Source organism: Plecotus auritus (genome assembly GCF_963455305.1).
Source record: "Plecotus auritus genome assembly, chromosome: 5".
NCBI classification, from domain to species: Eukaryota; Metazoa; Chordata; class Mammalia; order Chiroptera; family Vespertilionidae; genus Plecotus; species Plecotus auritus.
The window spans coordinates 39,915,332-39,941,853 of NC_137776.1; the positions used below are offsets into that span (position 1 = coordinate 39,915,332).

Sequence of the window (26,522 nt, forward strand, 5' to 3'; positions counted from 1 at the left end):
ATATTCAAACCACAGCAGCCAGCAGACCAGGAGACAATTGTTCATTTTTTTCATCAGGACCTAGGTTTATTAGCTTTCTTCTCAGTTTGAGAAAGCCCTGCCTTTAGTGCACAATCTTCCAGGAATCAAGTAGGTGAAATTCGCATGCCTTCAAGGAATAGGCAGGTCTCTTACAAGAGAGAAGTGAGTGAGGTTGGAAGACAACAACAGGGGTGACGATTGGCACCTGTGACCTAGGCATAGTGTCGGGAAGAAAACAAGCCTGGTCAGCCTTGGAAACAGAGAGGGCACAGCACACCAACCCGGGGCTGCAACCAACCACCTTTAGTTCTGGCAGATTTTCACCAGGTAAGAGTGAGGGCCCAGTGTTTCCAAGGGTTCCTATCGGTTAAGAGATTTTTTTTGGTAAAATCTTCCAATTTTTAATGTTGGCTCAAAGTTTTTTAAAACACTGCATGGACCAAACAAAATATGTTTGAGGGTCATATTTGGCCTGCAGGCTCTTTATAGTTAACCCAAGAAGAGGTGTGTGGGCTGGATTTAGCCTGGACATTTGCATTATTTGACTTCCACACTGATTTAAAATATCTTGTTGAATATCTTGAGACAGGGCTTCTGCTGTTTACTTCACTATAGTCCTTGTGACTCTACCTGTTTTACACTCACACGGGCCCACTTATCTCATTTATATTACTTGCCAGGCCTATACAGCTATTTAATTGTGTTACTTCTGATCCAAAGGATCAAAATTTTTACTGGGATCAAAACACACACACACACACACACACACACACACACACATACACACACACACACACGAGAAATAGAAAGATGAATTCCAACTGATATAAAATCAATATAATATACTGAGAAATTGCTTATTTTTGACAAGGTATATAAAGTCTAAAGGAAATTGCAACATAACACAGTAATTAATGCCTGTATATGATTAAGACATGATCTTCATGTTCATTTGAATTTTATTTCAGGATAATGAGAACAGTACTAAAACTTAACTCCTCAACTTCCTGCAGAACTATATTCTCTTTCACCACACACTTGGATCGGGCCATTTTTTGGACTCCTGTGTAAGGATGAATACGAAGAACATAAGTTCTATATTAGTAACTCTGGCCAAATAAATAACATTCAAATTTGCTATCGGGGTTTTTAGCCAGTGCTCTGCCATCATTTTTCCTCCACAATTTGGTGTTCTTCAATCAATCCAGAGAAATGTTTAAGACAAAAGTTGGACAGTTTTAAATTGTCATCATTTTGAACCAGGTATAGCCTAGGTGACGATGCAAAACATGTGCAGAAGAGGTATTTTAAAATGTTACTTTCTTCCACTGTTTTATACAGAGTGCTATGACTACAAATTTTTAAGGTCTTAAGTAAAAGGAAAGAAACAAACAAACAAAAAAAACCCAACCCAAAATTATGGAAACATATTTTTTACAGCTCTGAGGAGCAATCCATTTAGATCGTCCTTGTTATTTTAAATGCACGGGAACAAAATGAGAGGCAGGACTATTCCGAAGCTGTGGTGGAAGTCCTAGAACAACAACGGAGCATCACAACCTTGGCCCTGTGATCTGACAAACATGTCATCATGACTCGCAAGCTGGGAACCCACAGTGCAACCCGTCATGGAAAGCAGTGGACCAGCCTGCACCCATCCCTGGGGCTTCAGAATACTAACGCATCCTCTACAGGGGTGCCAGCACCATGGAAATCACACATTCCCTACAGTCCTGGATAACAAGAACCTCCACTGTTGTTGGAGACAGACACAAGAACTGAGAATGGAATTTTGCCTTCTGGGGTGTTGATCCCATTAGAATGTGTGTGTGTATGTGTGTGTGTGTGTGTGTGTGTGTGTGTGTGTGTGATGTGCATTCAAAAATATCTATGAGAATGGAAGCCCACACTTTTCTGTACAGATAACATTATTTGATGTGATTGACGTTTTCCTACACAGAAACAAACCACCACCCTTGGAGACTCTGCTTCCCTGTCATGTTTTGCCTGAGCATGCGCAGAGCCTTTTCCTTGCTCCACACTGAAGAACTGCCTGTATTTGTTATGAGCTGACAAGAAAGTCGAGTGCAGTTAGGTGTTGTAAATTTTCACTGTAAACACTTCAGTGACTGTGAGACAAAGTGACTTTGTTTTTGTAAAAGGCAGGAACTGGATGGGAAAAATCAAGAGCAGCCATCAATTAAAGTGAAGGAGGGTGTGTCGATCCTCAAGATTTTTCTGTTGCACCTGCTTCTTTTCTGGGTTCTACCATGCTAAGCAATATTTTAGAAATGGATACAACCAGAAGCTTTCAAGCCTCAAGAGTGGGATTTTTATAACTCACAACTTAGATTTCTTTTAATGTGTAAGCCATATTCTATATGCATATTAGGTATGCATCCTTCTAACTTAAGATATATTTGTGTATAGACTGTGTATAAAGCGCTTTTAAATGTTCTGTGAATAAGGTTCTTAGCTTTTGTTTCACCGGAATCTTGTGTAGAAGACAACTATATAATTGAATTGTATCATAGACATCATATTGCAATTGATATTTTAAATGTAAGCAGTAAAGATTGATCTATAATGATGTATTGGGGGGAAATATAGATAGGTACATCATGGTGACATTTTGTCCTTTTAAAAAGGTATTTTATTTTTATTTATGAAGACACTATAACTACAGCTTTCAATGTCTTTTCTTTAAGTAGCTATTTACCAGCTGGGAAACATTCTGCATTTAAAATAGAATCTGCCTCTGGGAATTCTGCTTACTTTTGTTCCTGTTTGAGCCCGTTGTCTTTCCTAAAGCTATGGAGCCTCTCGAGGGAGAAGTCCATTGAAACACTCCCACTCCATCGTCCTAGGAAACATGCCCCCTTTGTTCCTATTAGTACCTTACAATCTATAGACTTTGTTACTAGAAAACAGGGAGGCATATAAGGAATTTATCCATTTCTGTCCGTCGGCTTTAACCTACTTTTCCAGGTTGCATGACACAGGACAGTGGCTGAACTTCCAGAGGGAGTGGAGAAAACCTGCTCCATCTCTTCAGAAGACTTGTCTTTCCTAACCTCCCTCCCCATCTCTCTTTCCCTCCTGGCCCTCCCCCGGCTCCTTCTCTCCTTTCTTACGTCCTTGTTTCTTCCTTCCTTCTCTCCCTAAGACAGCCACCCGGAGCTGACTAGTGCTAATGAGGGGGTCACAGCGGGGTTACCAGTGTCTCCTTTCTGTGAACATCAGCGCTGAGGCGCCCTGAAGAAAGAGATGGCTGGGTTAGGTTGCTGCACCGGGAGTGTTCTGCTTTGAGCTTTATTCCTCAGCTACCCAACACAGAGCTAACATTTTCATATGCCTTCCCATGTAGCCAGCACCTCTCATTGCATTGTGACATGACAAGCTCCAATTCCCGTGTTTTTCTTCTGCTGTAATTCTCTTTCGTATATATGACTGTTAAATAAATCGTAGTTGAGGGAATACATTGTGAAACATTTGGTGTCTTCTGTAATGCAATTTGACGGGGCACTGAAAAGTCGGAGAAATCAGGAAAAACCAGAAGTGCACCAACTTAAACATTGATTTGAGTCCTATCCAAGAGTGCCTTTTACTCTATTAAAGACTTACTCAACAGTCATTATGGCACCTGTTATTTGCAAGCTCCTGGCTAGGTGCATGGTGCACATAGGAATCTGGAAACCTAAATCTTTCCTCTAGAGATTTCATACCAACAGAGGGCCTAATCTATACAGCCAATAATTAAAATGCACATATAGAAGTGCCAATAGATGCACCTCTGGATCATAAAGGAGGTAAACATTGCTTCCATCATCAGGGCTTCCAAGAATGCTGCTGAGAATAGGTGGCACATGCGTTGACACTTCAGTAATAACTAATAACAAAAGCCCATGTTCATTGCTTATTTTCTGGGTACCGCCTCCATAGACTCTTAACAAACATTATCTCTAATCCGCAGTAATCCAGCAGAGTGCGCATCGCCATGAGTCAGGAAACCCAGTCCCAGAGAAAGAGCCTTCTCTGAGGCCAGGCAGGTCTCAGGCGATGGAGGCCGCGCTGGGATTGGGTCCCAGGTCTCTCTGGCACCGAAGACCCGTTTTTCTTTCTACTACATCTATGCGGGGTGGGGCAGAAGCGCAGAGGGAAGGAAAGCACTGTGAAGGGCAGTGTGAGTGAGGTGACACCAGAGAATAACACAGAAGCAGAGAGTTTCAAGTCCAGGCCAAGACCTCGAGACTTTCAATTAAGCGAAGTAAGAGTAATTGGCACAATTGATGTCACCTCTCTGGCTGTGTCTCCAAGATGCTAAAGCATTTGTGATGAAAATGTAAAAATGCATCTTGTCATCAGATATATGACTGAAATTTTACTTTAAATGTCATTCCATGATAAATTTCTACCTAATATCAGGAAGCTTTCAAAGGCCTTATTTTAATTTAGAAATACAATTTAGACATAAAACACCTATGTCCTTTGGAAGCTATATTAAGCCTTCTGTCCTCTGTCTAATTGCTTTTCTAAACATTGCAATGCTTAGCCACCATTTAGTGCAAGCCTTAAACAATAAAGACTATATATATTTTAGTCAAAAAGCAAACTCCTAATAATGTCCCACATTACATACATGTCATTTCTTTGGAGGGAATTCTAAATAAAATACAAGTCCTATATATGGAACAACATGTATATTTACATATTTATTTGGGGCTATTTATCCTTTAGTAACACTAATAAATTTCTAGGTCATTTTCTTAATACTTGTGATGGTTGAAGAGTTTCCTTTGCATCTCAAGCTGATACATTTCTATCTCTTATCGTTAAAGATGATAATTATTTAGTGTTTATTATAGTTTATTATAGTCTCACTACTGCATTACGTTTTATTTTTTAAAAATATATTTGTATTTTTTCAGAAAGGAAGAGAGAGGGAGAGAGAGAGAGAGAAACATCAGTGATGAGAAAGAATCACTGGTTGGCTGCCTCCTGCACGCCCCTTACTGGGGATTGAACCCACAACCTGAGCATGTGCCCTGACCAGGAATCGAACCATGACCTCCTGGTTCATAGATCAACGCTCAACCACTGAGCAACACTGGCTGGGCTGCATCATATTATTTTCTGACATTCTCTCTTTTATACCCTGTAACTACTCTTTGAGGAATTGTTATCCCCATTTATGGAGGAGGAACTGTGACCCAAAAAATAAGACAATCTGTGTAAGATCATGCAGCTAGTAAGTGGAAGAACTGGATTTGAGGTCTGAAGGGGTGTGACTCCCCAAACTATTAAGTAGACTGCCTCTGGCCATTGTGGGAAATCTGCAAGATCTTCTCCACCCACCATTTCTATTACTTCTCATTCTGCCCTTTATTCCATTCTCCTCTTTATTCCATATCCAGGCACGTGTCCCTAAACACTACCCCTCTGATAGGGCAGGATTTCCAGTGACCAATAGCAGGGGCAGGTGTGCTTTGGTGACCAATTACATCATGTCTTACAGCAGATATCTGTGGGTGGAGGAATTATTTCCCATGCTTAATATGGGACATTGAATTTTTGCTTTTAAAATAATCACTGGTGTAAACTTGGACTTTGCTACTTAAAGTGTGGTTCCCACCTGGGAACTTAGAAATGAAGAATCTCGGGCCCATCCAGACCTACTAAGCTGTATTTGGCATTTTAAGAAGGTAACTTGGATAATTCTACACACATCATTTCTAGGGAATAATTAAATACGGAGGTAATTCTAAACCCCAGCTATGCATTTAAACATGAGGTCCCCCTCCCCGCCACACACACGCTAAATAAGAGGCTTCTGTGCTCTCAAAACTGTAACTACTATCTGAAAACTAAAGCAAACCAAATCCCAAGAGATTGCTGAACTGGATGTAGTCTATGATTTCTTCAATTGTTGCGAACCTTACTATGGAATAGTGTTTGAATCAATTTAAAGTTAAATCATATTATTTCTATAAACATTATCGACCAATTTCTTCTTTCTATTCAAAGAACATTGCATTGTTTAGATCTTCACCATCTCACTTGTCCTCATTAATTGGCTTCTCTGCTTCCAGCTCCCTTCACTTTTTCTTTTCTGCACACTGTTATTAACTTAAATGTCCTTAATTCATTCTTTGGACCTATTGCACTTCTCAAAAACAGTTTCTCCTTGTCTCCACCAGAGGTCAGCAAACTGTTCCCGTAAAGGACCAGAGTAAATATTTTAGGCTTTGCAGGCTACTTTTCATCACAGGGTCCCCACTCCTCCTGCTCTTTCTTTCTTTTTTATTTTCTCCTCCTCCTCCTCCTCCTCCTCCTCCTCCTCCTCCTCCTCCTCCTCCTCCTCCTCCTCCTCCTCCTCCTCCTCCTCCTCCTCCTCCTCCTCCTCCTCCTTCTCCTCCTCCTCCTCCTCCCTCTCCTTGCTTTTAAAATAATCACTGGTGTAAACTTGGACTTTGCTACTTAAAGTGTGGTTCCCACCTGGGAACTTAGAAATGAAGAATCTCGGGCCCATCCAGACCTTCTCCTCCTCCTCCTCCTCTTCCTCCTCCTCCTCCTCCTTCCTCACTTTTTTCTTCCTTCTCCTCCTCTTCCTTTTCTTCTTTAACAATCCTTTAGAAATGTAAAAGCCACTCTTAGCTTAGGGTAATGCGGTTGCAGACATAAACAGACCACCTGGCAGATTTGGCCCAGGCCATCCACAGGACCTGGAGGCAGTATCTCCAGTACTCGTGTCATCCATTCACTGCACACGTAGCAGTTTGGGGGGCTGGCTACAACACTGGTTCTCAACCTTCAGAATGCATCAGCCCCCCTAACCTGAGATTCTCATTTAGTATGTCGGGGGTAGGGCCTGAGGTGATGCAAACCACTGGCCTACAGGTAAAACTTAACTCCTTAGTATGGTGTTCAAAGCCCTTCACAATCTAACCCCAGCCTGTGGTGTTAGCCATAGCCTTCGCAGCACCGCTCACTGTTCCTGGATGTCCGCCGTGCCTTTGCACCGAGTGGATCTTGCTGCTCTCTTTGCCTTCTGTGCCTGTCACTGTTCCCCCTTCCTCCAAGGGTCTGAGCATATGCCAGCTCTCCCAGCAAGCCTCTTCTCATCATTCTGAACTTTCAGACCCTCTCCTCTGGATGAACAGAGATCTCTATCCCTCTGTGCTGGGAAATTGTAGCTCTCTATGTCATATGCTTACTACCAGATTTTAATGTAAAGAAATATCCTTACACATAGTAGGTGCTCAGTAAATATTTGTTGAGTAAATGAATATGAATAAATGAAGGAAGGAGGACAGAAAATGTTTATTCTTGTTTGTCCTAAGTGTTTGATATATGATGAGTTAATCCTTTTTAGATAACATCCCTGGTAAGTCAAAATGGGACTCACTTTTCAAGCACTCTAGATCCACGCAATCTCAAAAGGCCATTTGTGTGTTTTTCTCAGAGCAGGCAAATGGGGAGTGCATTAATTCTTAATTAATTCTTAATAGCACACTAAAAGCAAACCTGAATTATACAGAGAAACATTCAGATCTCCCCCTCTGTCTCTTGTCTACCCTTGGGGAGATGGGTCTGCAGGTGCATTGATATATTAATTGCAGGTAATCTTATGCACTTTGCTAAGGAGAAAAGCCCACACATCTAGATGATTTCCTATAGTGGGAACCACACAAGCTTTGGAGCAAGAATGAACTCCATTCTGGTATGACTTTGGTGTTTGGTGGCTGTAGACCTTAACATTTTCTCATCCCTCACTGTGAAGACTTTGATAGAATGGTCAAATGATAATGAAGAATATTTAAAGGATCAGTACCTGACACATTGTTGGTTCTCAATTAACATAAACCAATATTATTATTTATATTTATCCAGATGCTATTATTTTTTGTTGAATTTTTGTGGAAGACCTACGGCAAGAAATATCTTCTCCAAGGACCAAGTTTGGCTCTCGTCCAATTTTAGACTTTGTTACATATGGTCTCTGTGATCTTAGACAAGCCTCAGTTTTCTCATCTATGAAATGGAGATAATAAGAGTACCTATTTTATAGGATTGTTGGAATGATTAAGTGAAATGGCTTGTGTAAGGTGCTGAGGCTAAGTAATGACACATAGGAAAAACTGAAATGGTACAAGCTATAAAAATAAGAATCTACCAGGAACTTCGTCCTCTTTCTTTAAAATTAATTCAGGCTCCTCATTTCAGGACTGTAGCATGGCCTTCACTTCAGTAGCAATATCCTGAAGGTCCACAGGCTGGGGAGGCTGTTCCATGTGAGGAGAAGGCCAGCCATTCTATAGTAAAGATCGTAATATCATTGATTTCAGCATTCATGTCCTTGCTGGAGGAGTGGAAAGGCGAAGTTACACATAGAGATATGGGTAGATTGAGACATGCACTGACATACGTGTATATATACAGATGGCTCTAGACCTACGTATATTGATATCTATGTTAATATATGTCATGTAGACATTGGATGGTAGGGGACAATTTGATGGAGATATTAAAGAGAATGGTGTCAGCATAAGAATAAAATAAACTTTAAACTTCCTAGAAGGCTTTGTTAATTAAAACACATTATTAGACATGCAGGTACCCTGTGAAGCAACAATAGCAGTTTCTCCAAAAAAAAAAAAAAAAGCTGCAGGCACATGCCCCAGCAAACTCCACCAGTTTCACAGAATCTCCAATAGCAAGATAAGAAAAGTTTTCTTTGAAGAAAACAGTAAAAGGAGAGGATCCTTCAAAATGTGGAAACTGCCGTTGTGAGAGGAGCAGACTCACCCACTAAATGTGGTAAGTCCGATGCAATCTAGAAGCCAAGTGGCTCAACACTGAAACCATAATCTCCAAACCCACCAGAGAAAAAAAGAGAAAAAAATGGGCTGCTGGACATAGCCATGGTGCAGAAGACACATTCTGACGGGGATGATTGGCAGAGTGGGCAGGGACTTATTAAGAGCAGGTTGTGTGGCCGGGACAGGGAGGAGCAGGCGCTGGCCTCGCCTCTCCCGCCGGCTCCCCCCGCCGTGGCTGCCTTTCTCTCCCCACCTCGGCCTGTGCCACAGCTCTTCATCTGTTTGTAGGACGTCCTCACATTCTTCCCTTTGTCTAGTTTATGCTGAGCATCTGCCTCCATTCTCACCTAGCTTTCCTTAATAGAAGGTAATTTGGACGTTATAGCTTAGGGAAGTATTTATTTAACCAAGTTTTAATTCTTTGTGCTTAATTAAATAGCAAATGGGTTAAATTTCTTCTCTCTCTTTAAAGAAGTTTTCTTTTTTATTCAGCATCAGTACATATATATATATATATATATATATATATATATATATATATATAAATTGTACCGATGCTGAATATATATATATATATATATATATATATATATACACACACACACACACACACATTTGTATACATCTATATATTTTCTATACATACATATGTAGATATACATGTATGCACATATATAAATACTAGGGGCCCAGTGCACGAATTCATGCACCTTGAAAGGAACTGTGGGCTGCGAGGCTGTGGGGGTGTATCTCAGCCCATCCTCTGGGCCCCCATCCAGCCCCTCCTGCCATGGCCCCCGCTCCCCTCTCTGTCAGCAGCCCCGCGCCTGCTGCTGCTGCTTCCATGTGCTGACAGCACCGTCCCTGCTTGCACCCGCTGACAGCACGGAGCAATTGGGGCCAGCACCAGCAGCAGGTGCGAGCGGGGCCAGTGCCATCAGTGGGTGCGAGCGGCGGCTGCTACCCCATTGCCCCTCAGGAGCAGGGGGAGGTGGAGAAGCTCTCAGGGGCGATTGGGGCCAGCAGCAGCCGCTTGCACTCACTGACAGTGCCAAGCGATCAGGACCAGTGCCGGGTGCCGGCAGTGGGTGCAAGTGGGGCTGGCGCCTGTAGCGGGTGCAAGAGGCAGCTGCCAACCCCAATCACCCCTCAGGAGCAGGGGGAGGTGGAGAAGCCCTCAGGAGTGATCAGGGCTGGCAGCCGCCACTCATACCTGCTGACAGTGCCAAGCAATTGGGGCCAGCACCGGGCACCAGCACTAGGTGTGAGCAGTGGCTCTGGCATCGGCAGCAGGTGCAAGCGGCCGATGCCTGTCATGTTCTGTACTCTGCCACCTGCTGCCAACACCCACCATGTTCTGTAAGCGCCCCCTGGTGGTCAGCGCACGTCATAGCAACCAGTTATTTGGTTGTTCGGCCATTCGGTCTATTTGCATATTAGGGTTTTATATATATAGATTCTATACACACGCATATATATTTCCAATCTGAAAAACAGTTCAACTCCACATTACACAATGATTTTTTTAAAAAAATTAATGTATTAATAGAAATAAACATACAAATTTATTTGTGATTTAAATATAAATTTATTAATTTTGGCAATTATATTTTTCCACCAAAGTGCATTAACTTATTTTATATCATTACAGCTTTTCATAGTTTAGGATGAAAATGTCTAATTTTTAATGTTATTCTGCCCCTACTATAAAATTATTTTTTAAATTTTTATTTAGATAGCTACCAGTTCCACTAAACTACTTCTTTTTTTTTTTTTTTTTTTAAATATATTTTATTGATTTTTTTACAGAGAGGAAGAGAGAGGGACAGAGAGCTAGAAACATCGATGAGAGAGAGACATCGATCAGCTGCCTCCTGCACGCCCCCTACTGGGGATGTGCCCGCAACCCAGGTACATGCCCTTGACCGGAATCGAACCTGGGACCCTTCAGTCCGCAGGCCGACGCTCTATCCACTGAGCCAAACCGGTTAGGGCTAAACTACTTCTTATGAAAATTCCTTTTACTGGTGGTGCAGATGTGTAGCTTAAGCTTGGTATCATAGAGAAGTGCAGGACTGAGTAGTGTAATTCCTATTTTAGTCATCACTGACTTTATGTCAAGCTTGAATTTTTAGCATACTGGGTGTTTTCAAAAGCAAATAAAAACCCATATGATGTTTAAAATGCTTGACAAGTATAACAAATAAGTTAACACTTCAAAATGGGAATCTATGTCTTATTAGGGCAAAAGAAGAAAGATGAAAGCAACATCTAGGAATACAGTTAGGGAAACACATCCACATAATTCATGCTGGAAGGGCGATGTAATGGGAAACCTGCTTTGCCTTGACAAATGCTAGTCTCTTTTATAAAATAAAGAAGAGAGGATATACTCCTGTCATTATTAAAGAGATGTTGAACCAGCCATCTTCAAGCTATTTGGCTTTCTCTTAAGTTCTTATTGTTTCATTGCTTTGATTTATAGAAAGCCATGTTATACCTTTGCTACTGCAGGGAAAGAAAGTTTTCCTCCACTCTCCGAGGGTTCCTGGCTGGGTCTGAAAATTAAACTGACAAAGACAGATTAATAGGGAAAAAAACATACAAATGTATTTAATATAGGTTTATATGACATGGAAGGCTTCAAAAGAAAATGAAGGTCAGAAGAGATCATTAGACTGGAGTATTTTTATGCTAGGAATGATAAAAAATGGCCAGTCATGCCCAGCAGGTATAGTTTAGTAGCTGAGCATTGACCTATGAACCAGGAGGTCATGGTTCAAATCCTGGTCAGGGCACATGCCTGGGTTGTGGGCTTGATCCCCAGTAGGGGGCATTGATGTTTCTATCTCTCTCTCTGTCCCTCTCCCTTTCTCTCTCTGAAATCAGTTTAAAAAAAAAAAAACTTGAAAAATATAAAGAATGGACAGTGTGGAGCAATATGATAGTTTAAGGAGTACCAGGTAAGCATGGTCAACTGGGGGAACTTAACAAGGCCTGTCGTCTCAGATTCTTCTCCGAATCTCCTTGTCTTCAGAGACCAGGATGCTGCTCTCCTTCAGGTGCAGGGAGGACACCTCTCTCACGGGGGCTTTATGGCCTGTTTCAGGGGGAAGGGGGTGGGGGTCAGAGTGACCTTCCTGCTTCTGCCATTTTCTCAGATTCCTCCAGCTTAAAATACTCAGTGTGCCAAGGTGCCATCTTCGGAAGTAGTGTGTCTTGATCCCCATCACCACTTTTGAGAAAAATGGTGCTTTGAAATTCCAATGGAAATCATTCCTCAGTTAGCTTGAGAAGAGCAGCAGTTGGAATATTCTCTTTGGTTCCTTGTTAAGTAGCATATTGGTTTTTAATGCCATAATACTTCTAGGATATTCCACTATTATGTATTTAGGTCTGGGGTAATTATGCTTGCTTATATTATTTTTAAGTCTTTAGCAATACAAAGTCTGAGTGAAAATAATCACTTCTCAAATACAGGGGCCAGGGGGCCATGGAGAAGGGGAAAGAAAAAATAGCAATTATGAAATTATTTTCATTTTTAGTTTTATAATTTTTTAGAAATTAAAAAAATAAAACTACTTAAAAAGATTGATGCCTTGTTCTTTAAGCAAAGATTGTACTTCAGATTGTCATAAACTTAGCAATTTTATTTTGTACAATATCAAAGGTTATATTTTTTTAAGTATTTAAACATCAAAACCTTTTTTTTTTTAACCCTCACTCGAGGATATTTTTAGGGAGAGTGAAAGAGACACATCAATTGGTTGCCTCCTGCACGTGCCCAGACCAGGGCCATGGATCAAACTTGCAACCCAGGTACGTGCCCTTAACTGGGAATCCAGTCCCTTCAGTGCGCAGGCCTGTGCTCTATCCACTGAACCACTTCAGCCAGAGGCTATAGAAACTATTTTTAAAGGAGCCAAATACTTTTAAAAGAGTTTCAATTTGCTTCTTTTATTGGTCATAGGTCATTTAATTTGAAGGCCATGCCAAACAATTAAAGTAGAACTCTGGTCCTTCTTCCCACTCCAGCCTTATTTTAGCAAAATAATTCCTTATGCCTTATTTCTGAAACAGAACGTTTAGTTCCATGTCAATATGTAAGACTATAAGAAAACACAAAACCTATAGTTCCTAGGGAGGGTTTTTTTTTTGCATCCTGAAAACTCTCACAACTTCTCCAACTGATCATAAGCTAGGAAAAGGGCTTGCTAGGTTATTGGTTCATGTAGTGCCACTAATGATCTGTGGACTCTAGTTTTCTGATCTATAAAATAAGTCCTTCCTATCAAACATATTTATTATAATTATTAAAGGCTTGGATTCCAAAATTAGAAAACTAAAAATAAATTAGCAAAATGTACCCAAATTCAAATCTTCCTTTTAGCCATATAGAAAAATAAATCCAAAATGAGGAACTTAGCAAATAGTGTAGAGTGAATGATTAAAAATATATACAAAATAAAGGAACAATTTCTAAAAAATATGTCAATATTTATGTATAAAATATCTACAGTGCTTCAGAAAGCGACCCAGGAGAGAAAAAATAACCCTTCAGACGGAGTTGGAGGTGATGGTGGTGTGGTGTTTGTTTTGTGTTGGTACTTTTCCAAGCTCAAGTAGGAGCACAGTGCTGACAAGCCAGCTTCTGGTTGTTGTCAACCCATTTTGCACCTGGAGGAGAAAAAGAAAATAACTAACTATCCAGAGCCCAGTGGAAATGTTCCAGAGAGTGTAACATCATGTCACGTAAATCTCTGTGAAGGGGAAAATCTGGTATGCGGCACTTAATAGCAACAAAGCGTGTGTGCTAGGATCCAGTAAATTATCCAATTAGTGATTGGTGGGAGGAAATTTTTCCTGGAAGGACTTTTCAATCTTTAAAAAACAAACAAAAACTGATCATTTTAAAGATCATGCTCTAAAGAGAAGCTTTAAAAGACAGAGAAGATAATTGGTTACAGTGCTGTTGTTGTTACTGCATGCACACGTACATACGTGTGTGTATCTCTAACTCAAACAATTGTGTTCTGTTGGCTGTCAGACAAGCACACAACACACCCCCCTTCTCTTCGCTTCCCACCTTCCCCTACTACTGCCGTTTTCTGTCTATTCCCGTCTTTTCTTTTCTCCTTTGCTTCTTGCTGCAATTCCTGAAAGAGAATCGGAGGAGAGAAACAGATCTTAAAGTTTAAAGGAGCCTCACAGTGTGATCTGGTCAAACCCTACCCCCATATTTTTCTCTACATTTTACTGATCAGAAAACTGAGTTCCAGAGGAATTAAAGAACTTGCCCAATGTCACACAACTACAAAGCAGGAAATGCCAACCTCTGCCACATCACCTTGCTTTATTTTCTTCCGGGAACGTTTCACTATCTGAAATGATCTCATTTATTTATTAGTTTATGTATAGACTAGAGGCCTGGTGTATGAAAATTCATGCACTGGAGCAGGGGTCCCTCAGCCCGGCCTGCCCCCTCTCACAGTCTGGGAGCCCTCAGGGGCGGGAGGTGACCCAGCGATCAGGGGAAGTCGACACCCCATCACACCTCTGCTGCTGCCACTGCCGGCAGCGCAAGCCTAGGCCAGCCCTGGTTACCTGAGCCTTAGGTGGCCCTGGGAGGCTGGGAAGCCGCCATCTGAGGCTTGCCTGTACCTCGGGCGTTGGCTGGGCAGCAGCCATCCGAGGCTTGCCTGCGCCTTGGGCCGGCCCTGGGCGGCTGAGGGCAGGTCCGGCTGCACCGCATGCCTTCTCCCCCTCCCCAGCGGGGCTGAAAGGATTAGGGGACTCCAGTGGGGCTGAGGGGACTGGGCACTGCCATCTTGTGGCTATGGGTCCTGCCATTTTTGTCATGGTGTGACAGTCAATTTGCATATTCCCTCCTTATTAGATAGGATTGACAGTCTCAAACACTAGAATATACATCCATGGGTTTAAGGGCCTTAGCTATGTTGTTAACACCTGAATCCTCGCCACTTAAGCAATGTTTAGCATGCCTTAGGGTTTCATGAATATTCATTGAAGAATGAACTATAACAGTGGTCTCTTGTTTCTAAAGTAGACTTTAAAAAACTGTACCAAATTACGCTATGAAAAAAAATAGTATAGAATAATTAAGGATATCTGAATTGTTCTATCTAGCTTCAGGTCTATCATAAATATTACCAAAACGTATGCATTTTAAGGAGCAAAAATATCTAGTGAGCCCTTGTCGGTTGGCTCAGTGGATAGAGCGTTGGCCCGCAGACTGAAGGGTCCCAGGTTCGATTCTAGTCAAGGGCATGTACCTTGGTTGCAGGTTCCCTGGGCCTCGTTGGGGTGTGTGCAGGCGGCAGCCAATCAATGTGTCTCTCTCACATAGATATTTCTCTCTGTCTCTCCCTCTCCCTTCTACTCTCTCTAAAAATCAATGGAGAAAATATATCCTCGGCGAGGATTAACCAAAAAAAAAAAAAATCTAGTGAGAATTAATGTTTTTAACCCCTTGAGATGCCTAAGTAGCCTATGCTTCCTTTAGATGCCCCAGGGAAAAAGTCCCTGAATTCTGTTCACCTGGAAAGCAGATGACTGCTGACTGCTCAACTGATAACCGGGGTCACTTTATACCTTCCAAGGGGCCCCTTAATTTAGTTGGAAGGTGGCAAGGAACCTGGTTAAAAATACTGACTTTCTCCAACGCCTTTGCATCAAGGGGTGGTCTTGTGACACAGTTCCGGTAAATGAGATGTTAGTATGGGTTCAGGGATGCCTTTGCTTCTCTGCTCTGCATCCTTTCCCTTTCTCTTCCCACTAGTCCTTTTGCTTGGAACAGACCTGGAGCAGCAGCTCTCTTGAAACCATAAAGTAATAAGCTTGAGAATGTTAAGAAAAATGAAAAGTATCTGGATGCCCATTGGCATCTTGAGGCATACGTTCAATCTCAGACATTACATTGCGTGACATAAACAAACCTCTATGCCATTATTTGCTGGGTTCTCTATTATTTGCTGCCAAATGCTTGTTCTGGATAATAATGAAACATCGTTTGTTGAGCATACTCTATTATTCTGTCACTTTTAGGATTTTTACATGCTAGTGTAATATACTCCTGGGGTTCATTGTGCTTATTGCCTCACATTTGCTTCATTTGTTACTAAAGTCAAAGAAAAGGGGAAAATGATGTCACATTTGTAGAATGAAAAACAAAAATGAAGATGAATCCAATATCATTGTAATATCCTTTCTCAGTTTCTTCATCAAGTTTCCAGAATTGCGTTCTCTCCTTCACCTACTTTTCTCTCTAATCCACCGTCATGTACATCTTCACTCTATAGATCACGTCTCTGCTATCTGCATATGCTAAGTATGAAATGCAATGAGGACAGTGGCTGCACCTACGTCTGTCCACAGAGTGAAGGGGCCCCATAATATAACTGCAAAGGAAAGTGCTATAGTTGAGTGGTAGCCTCTTTACAAAATGCAATCAGACACTTGTGTATTCGTGTAGATTATTCTACTTAATTCAAAGAGCAATGCAAAGTAGAACCCCCCCCCCCCTTTTCTGGGTGAATTCTATGGGATATTCGCAAATATCCCATAAGGATGTTCAGACCTTAAGTACTTACAATGTCATTTAAAACCACGAGGCCAGCCATCATTTTCTGAAATGCTTCTTCCTCTGATATTTAGTTCTTCAGAATGTTATAGTTTTATGAAATATAGTAATTTACTTTCTTTAACAGAGTTCACATTTCAGCAACATAAAAATGTTTAATAATTAATATACCTGCTGGAGCTTTGAAGACTGGTTTGTGAAATCAAGGACTTAGAAAAGTAAAGATATTTCTTCCCCCATCCTCCTTCTTCAGAAAAAGCAAGTGTTCAAAATTATATGTGAGCATGAACATTTCAAAGTAGCTAGATACGCTTTTTCTATTCAGTTTGCACTTGCACCACTAATAATTGCTGCCTATTGCTATTATTAGAGTGAGTCTATCAATCCAAACTTTACATGGCTTTTAGATGTGGGTGAAGAAATAGAATTTTTAAATTAATGCAATATTAAGTTATTTATTTGTAAATTCATATTACAATTAAATGAACTCTGAAATACTTACACTTATTTGCTCTGACAATACCCCAAAACCAGGGTTTCCAAAATTTCATTCACTTATGTATCACTTTTATGATTTTAAATATTTTTAAATATTTTTCTTTAAATTGACTTAAAATACACTCACACTTCAAGCTTATCTCATCCTAAGCAACAATAGCTATAAAATTATAAATTTGGGGTTGCTGATTATGTATCTTTTGTAACATATATTATAATAGTATTTATAAAAATAAAAATATTTTGTCCCTGACCAACCTAAAGTAATCTGTTTTCATAATGTGGAAAATATTGAATTACAATAAAAAATGGATGGTGAAGCCCTGACCGGTATCCTCAGTGTTTAGAGTGTCAGCCTGCATCCTGAGTTTGATTCTTGGTCAAGAGCACATATGTGGCTTGCAGGTTCAATCCCCGGCCCCAGATGGGTACAGGAGGCAACCAATTGATGTGTCTCTCTCCCATCATCACACTGATGTTTCTTTCTCTCTTTCCCTCTTCTTTCCCTCCTCCCTTCCACTCTCTCTAAAAATGGAAAAAATATCCTTGGATGAGGATTAACAACAACAAAAATAAGGATGGTGAAAACCTTTTTGAGAAAATAAAATAGTGTGAGAATTTTGATTTTATAAAGACACTTACCCTGGACAACTCTGGGAAGAAAAGAGGGTTACCAAATTATTTTCTAATAGAAGGACTCTAGCCTAGAATCCTACTCTGCTCAGCCACACTCTAGGCTTCAGTTTCTCGGGTTTCGGGGCTAAAATAAAATCTGAACTTATCCACTGGACATAACCTTTCTTAGATTCAGTATACACAATGGAAGAGGATCCAAAAGCTGGTGGCCAAGATGATGAGGAAGGTTTTGGGAGGAACTGGTGATGTTTAATCACAGAGATGAGATCACTTAGATCAGTGTTCGGCAAACTGTGGCTCAGGAGCCACATGCGGCTCTTTGGCTCCTTGAGTGTGGCTCTTCCACAAAATACCATGGCCTGGGCGAGTCTATTTTGAAGAAGTGGCGTTAGAAGAAGTTTAAGTTTAAAAAATTTGGCTCTCAAAAGAAATTTCAATCGTTGTACTGTTGGTATTTGGCTCTGTTGACTAATGAGTTTGCTGACCACTGACTTAGATGATGACATCAGAGTGTTCTTTAGTATCTAAATGGCTGTGACATAGAAAAGGAGGTAAAGTGTAGGAGAAAGAGAGAGTTTAACACAGGAGAAAATTAGAGCTCTTTGGCTTGTTTGGGGTTCCGTTGGAGTTATTCAAGAACAAGTGAGAAGCCAGGCCAGCGTGGCTCAGTGATTGAACATCGACCAATGAACCAGGAGGTCATCGTTCGATTCTTGATCAGGGCATATGCCTGGGTTCTTGGGTCGATCCCCAGTGTGGGACACACAGGAGATAGCTGATCAATGATGCTCTCTCGTCATTGATGTTTCTCTCTCTCTCCTTCTCCCTTCCTCTCTGAAATAAAAAAATATGTATTTTTTATTTAAAAAGAATAAGTGAGGAGATTCATCACTTGTCTGTAATGTTGAAGAGCATCATATATAAGGCTTGGATAGATAGCCTCAGGTCCTTTCTCACTCTAATAATAATAGTAACAATAGCCACCAATTATTAAAGGCTCACTAAGGTATGTTAAGCACTTTATAGGTCTTATCTCATTTAATTTTCCAAAAAATCCCAGTGGGGTAGGAACAATTGCATCCATTTTACAAATAGAGAAACTGAGTAAAAAATTTGTCAGAGGTTTAACTTGAACCCAAGTCAGAGTGACTCAGAGCCCCCTCTACTAGCCATTATGTTCTAGTTTAAATGTGGTCTGGGAAAGATAAAGTTATTGTTTTATTGTGTTTTGGTTAGAAAGTTTCTTTGCCCATTCAGTCAAACTGAAGCCAAGTTATCTTCTTGAAAAAAAAATTGTTGTAAACTGTAAGTACTGTGTGAAAAGGAAACTGGAAAGCCATTATCTCAGCTGGTTTCCTTCACATTTCTGAGAAAACCAACACATTTCCCAAGGACAACGTATGCTTTTAGATGTGATCTCTGTTTTGAGAGTGGAGAACAGACTAGAAGAAAGCAACATTTTCTAAGGAAAATTTATGCTTTTAATTTTGATCTCTTTGTGTTTTTAAGAATGGAGGACAGAATAGAAGAACCCAGAAGCCATGCTGTTTATTTCCCAAATGATGTTACAAAATCAGCAAATGCTTTGGTTTCTTTTGTTTGTCTGAATCCTCTTAAAAAAAACATTTATGAAAGTATCTGTTCAAGGAAAGGGAAGAGCAGTTTTATTTTTGAGCACCTCAGGGTGCTCAAATAATCTCAAGAGGTCTGGGGATGTTTTTCAAATACAAATAATTCAAAAATCACTTAAAGCAATATGTGACTTAATCAGGTTTTAAGTAAAGTGATATTTAGGAAATCAAACAGTCACAGCAGGTGATCTAGAAACTCCAGGAAGTTTTGGGTGAAACTGACTTAAAAAAGAAAAACAAAACAAAAAAGGACAGGGGGAGGGGAAAAAGAGAGGAAGGAAGAGAGGAAGGAAGGAAGGGAGGGAGGGAGGGAGGGAGGAAGGAAGGAAGGAAAGAAGGAGGGAAGGAGGGAAGGAAGGAAGGAAGAAAGGAAGGAGGGAAGAAAGGAAGAAAAAGTACTCATTCAAATTTGAGATACTACTTATCAGTGTGTTTTGCATTTATTTTCTTGTAGAACATATACTAATGAAAAATGATCATTTCTATTATATCATCTTATAAATTCACACATTTTCTCTCAATCTCTATATTATAAGTATCACATTCAAAATTTTAAAAATATAGTTTTACATCTTTGAATCTTGGTATTAATATCCCACAATGGAGGTCACATTTGATTTTTTTCTTTCTGTCCTAATTTCTCTTTTTACTGACTTTTGAGAAATCTTTTCATTATTTTTATCCATGAAACATTTGAACCTCACTAATATCATCAATGTGGGAACGAATCTTGCCATTCCTCCATGGTCACTAAATTTTTACATTGAAATGCCATAAATAATTAACATTGTTCAGGAGGCCATAACTTTGAATTATCAAAAGAGATATTTAATAAATAATACTGTCTTAGAAAACCTTGATTTATTCTACTGCTTTATTTTCTCTGCCAGTTTTATAGGAAAGAAATTATTTTTTCTTTATTTTCATAACCCTCAGCAACGTGCCTTACTAGTGATGAACTGGTTAAAAAAAATAGTTGTTGAATTAATCAATGACTTCAGGCATGAACTAATGGGATTTCTTATTTATGATAATAGAAGATTTATAGAATGTTAATGATTAATTAAAATGCAGTAAGGAATATTTTCAAATGATAATCAAAAAAACATTGCAGGGCAGATTTTGCATATTTTATTTTAGATTTAGCATTTTTCCTTTTTAATAACTAAAGATGAATATATTGTGGTATTTTGAATCAAGAAACCTGGCATTTCTTCATCATTTTGAAATAAATATTATGTACAGATCAACTTAAAAGTTAACAAACATATTAAATATTGATATTCATGAAATATTCCTCTATAAGTTAAACCCAGACACACATTTATGTCTAAATGTATTTAATATTTACTTTTTACTCTTAAATTGCTGCTATTTACATTTGACCTTAGAAGGCAAACTATGTCAGTAGGACATCAGCAATTAAGCTCAGCAGTATTAAAGTTAGAACACTCCCATGTTTGCAAATGTCAATGTCATGAAAAAGAAAAACCCCTGTAAAATAAGTGCTTGTTCTTTACTTGTAAGTGATATGGAACAATCTGTACTTAGTTCTCAAGTTCAATCAAGGAGGGCTTCCGAGGAGGTGCACTACTATGGGATGAGTGTGGAGAGCACAGATGGAGAATGCTTCTGGAAGTCAAGCAGTAGCGTCCATGGGTTATTCAGAAAGTTAATAGTTCATACTCCCAAGAAGCCCTCTGGCTGCAGACCCGTAATTAATGGTCCCATTGCTTTTCTCTTTCGTTGACACCTTCTTCTTCTTCAGGGAATGCTGATTCACTCTGGCCTTTCAGGTGTTTAACCCCTGAAATGATACAAATTAATTTAAATGAAATGTATCCTGACAGATACACTGCTTTGCTGCTAGAGATAAAGAAAATGAGTGGAAAGTGTTTGCTGGGGTATATGTATTTTCTCCAAGAATCTCCACAATCTAATCCTATGCAAACCTTTTAATTCACCAAGGAATAAAAACATACGCAGCCAAATTTCCAGGAGAGGCGGCCAATCTTTTATAATTTAATCTTCTCCATTAAGAGTTGCATCACAGCCTGTTAAAAACCTGTTAACCGAAAAATCTGCTCACAGGCTCTTATTGTAATCCTGATATATCATTTTAGTTCAAATATTTCTTTTGGCATCTCCGGACTCTATGACAATGAGAAGCACTGAAACCCCTAGGAACAAAGGGGCTGCTGTTTGCCATTTCATTGTAATGTGTAAACAACAAAAGAATCATAATATTGTTATTGCGAATAGGAACATACTTATAATTATGAAACCTCTGTACTCAAAATTCTTCAGTAACTTCCCCTACCTCCTACAGAGAGAAAAAACATTGGCATACCTTTGCCTGCTGTATGTGATCTGGCCTCTCCCTACCAATTTGGCCTCATTTCTCACCAGCCCTTCCTGCTCTCACCTTTCACAGCAATTTACTCTTTAACAATACAACCTACTCTTCCCTATTCCCTGATCAGACCAGGTTCCATCAAGCATCCATGCTTTTCTTGTTCTGTTCTCTGACAAACGGCTTCTTCCTACTCACCCACCTGGTAATCTCCCACTTATCCTTCTGGTCTCAGCTTGCCTCCTCTGTAAAGGCTCCCTAATTCCCAAGTAGAATGACCTAGATCTTTTTCATATTCCCCCACTGCTCTTGGATCACTTGCTCTTGTACCAATCACCCAATAGAACTGAAGTTGTTTATCTATCTTTCTCATTAGAACAAACTTCTTGATGTCAGGATTATGTAGATTCACTTTGGGGTCCTAGACACAGTGGCTGGCAAATAGCAGGTGCTCATTAATATTTATCGCATAAATGGTTGATAGAATTAATGAAGTAACAAACAATTGGTTATATGCTTTTGGCCATTCCACATTAATGTATATTCAGATTTTTTCAAAATTAATTCAAAGTTGGAATATAAATCAGAAGACAACTACTACAGTCATATCAATCTACAAAATTATCTTTATACTAGCTGACACTGTGCATTTGGGAAATTTTATACATATTTTTTATTTTAGAAAATTGGTTTACGAGATTTTTATAAGTACTACTGAAAAACATACCAGTTAGAACTGATAAATGAAAGGAAGTTGCCGCTCATGCTTGCTATGAAACAAAAAAACTGGGGGAAAAAGTGTGGTTTTTTCATGTACTGCAGAGTGCTGTTTGGCAAAGAATGACATCCTTGGGCTTGGTGGATTATCTTGCAAAAATATTTGATCAGTTGTAATAATATTTAAATACTTTAATTTGATCCACAAACACAGATCACTCACAATTCCTGTTGACCCAAGACTTTAGAGAGACGTTTGTTATTAACAAATGGAACTTTTTTCATATTATTGCAAATTACATGGGTTAAAAAAACAAAAGTCTAAATGCTAAGGAGAAGGGAAGAGAGTTTAAAAAGCATCCAATTAATAACTGCTAGAGTCTTACATACCTGAGTCACTGACCTCACAACAACCCCATAAGATAAATACCTGGATGGTGAAATTTAGACTCTGAGAAGATAAAATTTGTTCAGGATTCTAAGGGTAATATAGTTATAAGAGAAGGTCTGACACATCATAGTCCCTCGGTGTAGGGCAACTGGCTGACTGACTGACTGACTGAGGCATACAATTCCACTCTCAGGAGATTCCAACTTATTTTCACCTTTAGCTTTCTGGACACTGACCTAGATTTTCCTAACATCCTCTAGGTCTTAGGACTTATCAGGGTTACAGTACCTATTAACCTGGCTCAGATGATCTCGGGATTCCCTCTAAAATATTAAAGCCCAGACATCATTCAGCTGTCTGCCACTCTCACTCCTGAGCTGAACTTGTCTGGACCTCTCTGGGTTTGCCTCCAAGCTCATCCCTTTCATCTGCAAGGTGACTAGCTACAGAGTAATAAAGCTGTGTTTAAGATAATTTCCTTTAAATTAAGGTTAATAACTTAATGTCAACATTGATTTGTCTATCTTAGGGGGTTAAACATTTTTTAAAAATCAGTAACCAAAGTACCCAACTTACTAAACCACTAATCAAATGTTAATTTTCCATACATGGGTATAGGTCTACTTGCTTACCCTGACCCATACTTAATTCATGTTACAATATTAATGGTCACAAAGTTATATAAGTAAGCCCTTTTAAAAGTAAAACCACTCACTTGGGCAGAACTTGGAAGGGCCTTTCTTAGCCTTAGTTGAGTGTGACACTGTTTCTAGGTGAAATGTTTTGATGAGGCAAGAGTTGGTGACATCACAGAGATGCTCTGTAGAACATTTCTATAAAACCACACGTGTTTTGGCTCCCAAAGCAGTTTACACTAATGGCATCTTTCCATTAGATAATGGATTGTTGGTAAATTTGTGTTTTGAATATTTTTTTCCTATCAGCAATATTTGTTTGGTTATAGGTACAATAATGCTGAGATTAAAGTGGAAAATCTGTGAGGACTAATAAATCTTTCTCCCCACCTCCCTCTTCTCATCTCCAAACACACATATACTTTGTTTTTAAATTTTCTTAAAGCCCTCATTTGATATTGGAGTAATTATGGAGGTGGAGGGAAAGAACTTGGTTTGGGTGTTGATGAGATTCTCAGCTTCCTCCTCTGCCAAGTGCTAATGCTCATGTAGGAAAACACCTCACCCGCACAGGGGCTGACTCTCAGCATGGGCAAAAGGTCTCCTGGAGACAGCACAAACTCAGCCAGCCCTGCACCGGGCCGAAGTCAAAGGACTCCCCAAAAAACACAATGTAGGTTCTTTTCTCCATAGCAAAATGCACACGTGGAAAAGGGGACCACATACAAGAGTGGGATATGCAGTATGAATACATGAAGGAATGAAAAAAATAGAGTTTGAGGAAAAAAAGTAGACTAAGTAAAAGTTAAAGGAAAAGAAATAAGCATTGCCTCCAAACAGAACATAATACTCATGCTCTTCTCCACCTTGTAGATCAGGAGGTTAAATGTGAGTTGGATGAGGTTGTGAAGAAGTGGCTGAGTGAAGAATTATGAATAATGAATAAATCCATAGAAGGAGGCTTGTACTTGGTAAACCACAGGTCAATATGATTACCAATAAATTTGGAGGGGGAAAGTCAGTTTTATTACATTTGTAGATGGCACAAAACTTGGGAGATAAGATGACATAATGAATGACAATACAAGTAGTATTCCAAAAGGTTTTAATTGCTGGATAGATGGCCTAAGCAATTATGGTAGAGGTCAACAGGGAGTTTTGTTTTTAGAAAGATTATTTTCAATCTAAATTATAGAGAATGAGGGCAACCTAGATTGATTATAGCTAGGGGTTTCAGGTGACCACAATTTCACAATGACCCGGTAGAGTCACCTATTTCTAGGAACAGAGCTCTTGGAGGTGTTGGTGGCATTCTTAACAGCAGAGTCAGCAGTTTAAGAGAGGGAACCACTCTCTAATCATGTGTTAGTCAGACATTTTCTTGATCATGCTGCCTAACTCCTTTTTTAAAACTATATTTTCATTGATTTTTTAAGAGAGAGAAAGGGAGGGAGACAGAGAGATAGAAACATCAATGAGAGAGGAACATCATCAGTTGGCTGCCTCCTGCACATCTCCCACTGGGGATCAAGCCCGCAACCCAGGCACGTACTCTGACCCAGAATCAAACTGTCAACCTCCTCGTTCATGGTCTGACGCTTGACCATTGTACCACACCGGCTGAGCCATGCTGCCTAATTCTTGACTCTGAATTTTAAGAGTTTCATTGAAGGAGATAATTGGGATTAAAAGTAATCTTATGGAGTGGGAGCGGGGGGGGGGGGGGGGGACAATGGGGTGATAAGGACACATATGTAATACCTTAATCAATAAAGAAAAAAATAAAAGTAATCTTATGAAATCACTTTTCTAGAAGAATTAAATATGAAATTAGAATGTTGAACAGAGAGAGAATTAAGAGAGGACAAAAGAAGCTGCCACTGAGTCCCTAAAAGACTGGAGAAATACAATTGATTTATGTAGCTCCTGGGAGCAGAAATAGGGTCGATGGCTGGAATTTATGTGGTGAGGGCCGATTACAGCCCAATATAAAGAAAAAAATTCCTAAACTCTTTATGTTTGCCTAGCAATAAACATGTGAGCTCCCCATCACTGTACGTGTTCAAGTCAAAGCTACATTCTGATCTCTGAGGCAAGTTATGGAAGGAACCCTGCATTGAGTAGCAGGGTGGAGACTAGCCACTACACTGACCCTGAGATGTTATTAATGCACAAAGGAGATCTTATTTTTAACTGAAAAATTAGCTCTGCTGTGAGTACTCTAAGTTACAAAAAGTAATTATAACAGCAAAAGTTACAAAAAGTAATTATAACAGCAAAAGTTACAAAAAGTAATTATAACAGCAAACAACATAACTGGCCCAAATCTCTATATTTTAAAACTAATTCACATTGGGAGTAGCACATGTAAATGGATTCATTTCTTAAAACCACATACTTTAGATCTTAGAAATCATCTGAAAGCCCTCTAATGAATCTGTGGGTGGATTACAGAGAGCCTCTGACCCCTGTTGGAATTATATTTATAGTTGTATTTGTGCCTTTTTAGGAAAAAAGGTGCATAGTTTTAAAATTGTGAATATGAATCCTAGTCTAATCCCTGCAATTTAAAGATGAAGGAAAAAATTCAGATAGCAAAATGACTTGCTTAAATTCACAGAGCAATCATTGGCTGAGTTGGGACACAAACTAGGGTCTTTAATTCCTCTTGGGGGCTATTCATCTGAGTCATCAGGACTCAATATTCCACTGTCATTGATCTTTTTTGAAGTTAAAACCAGAAGGGAAATTTGATTCACGGGATCATGAGACTCTTCTTATTATCAAGTTCTTTCAAAGGAAACATGGGAATGTTTCCAGCATAGAACCCAGTTACAAACAATGTTCAGGTTACTAGAAAGAAGCAGCCTTTCTCTCTGCTGTGCTCAGATCTGGGACTAGATCTGGGCGGCACAGAAATGATATCATGATTTGGTTTGGGAGATGAGGCATAATAGCCATCAAGCAATATGAGTTAATATAAAAAAGCACACCCCTCCCCACTGTATGTTGAGCATGAGAGAGACACAACTACAGATAGGATGGTGAAGTAGGTCATGGGATGACGGTGTGGGCATCAATGAAGTTAATTCATTGAAGAGATGTTATGAACCAGTAGAACAAATAATGCATTTGTAAAGTTCTGATATGGTAAAGAAGGTCTCCAACTCGGAATATAATTTGAACAGCCATTTATTGAGTAGTGCACTGGCTAGAGTAAA

General features: G+C 39.6%; 2 protein-coding genes across 5 annotated transcripts in view; one reads left to right on the top strand and one right to left on the bottom strand.

The window, feature by feature from the left end:
• Nucleotides 1-3,507, top strand: part of PDE1A (phosphodiesterase 1A) — a 368,837-nt gene extending 365,330 nt beyond the window's left edge. For 2 of the 3 annotated variants that reach the window (XM_080668895.1, XM_080668896.1), the window contains exon 16: nucleotides 990-1,795. The gene's annotated coding sequence lies outside the window, so the exon portion shown is untranslated. Of the gene's footprint in view, nucleotides 1-989 lie in introns of all 3 variants that reach the window. The other variant, XM_080668897.1, reaches the window with a different exon arrangement.
• Nucleotides 3,508-19,630: 16,123 nt separating this feature from the next.
• The window catches only part of PPP1R1C (protein phosphatase 1 regulatory inhibitor subunit 1C), a 101,856-nt gene continuing 94,964 nt past the window's right edge, over nucleotides 19,631-26,522 (bottom strand). The window contains exon 5 of one of the 2 annotated variants that reach the window (XM_080668593.1): nucleotides 19,631-21,012. In XM_080668593.1, the coding sequence (XP_080524719.1) occupies nucleotides 20,924-21,012 (89 nt within the window). In that variant the 3' untranslated portion in view covers nucleotides 19,631-20,923. The remainder of the gene's footprint in view (nucleotides 21,013-26,522) is intronic. The other variant, XM_080668594.1, reaches the window with a different exon arrangement.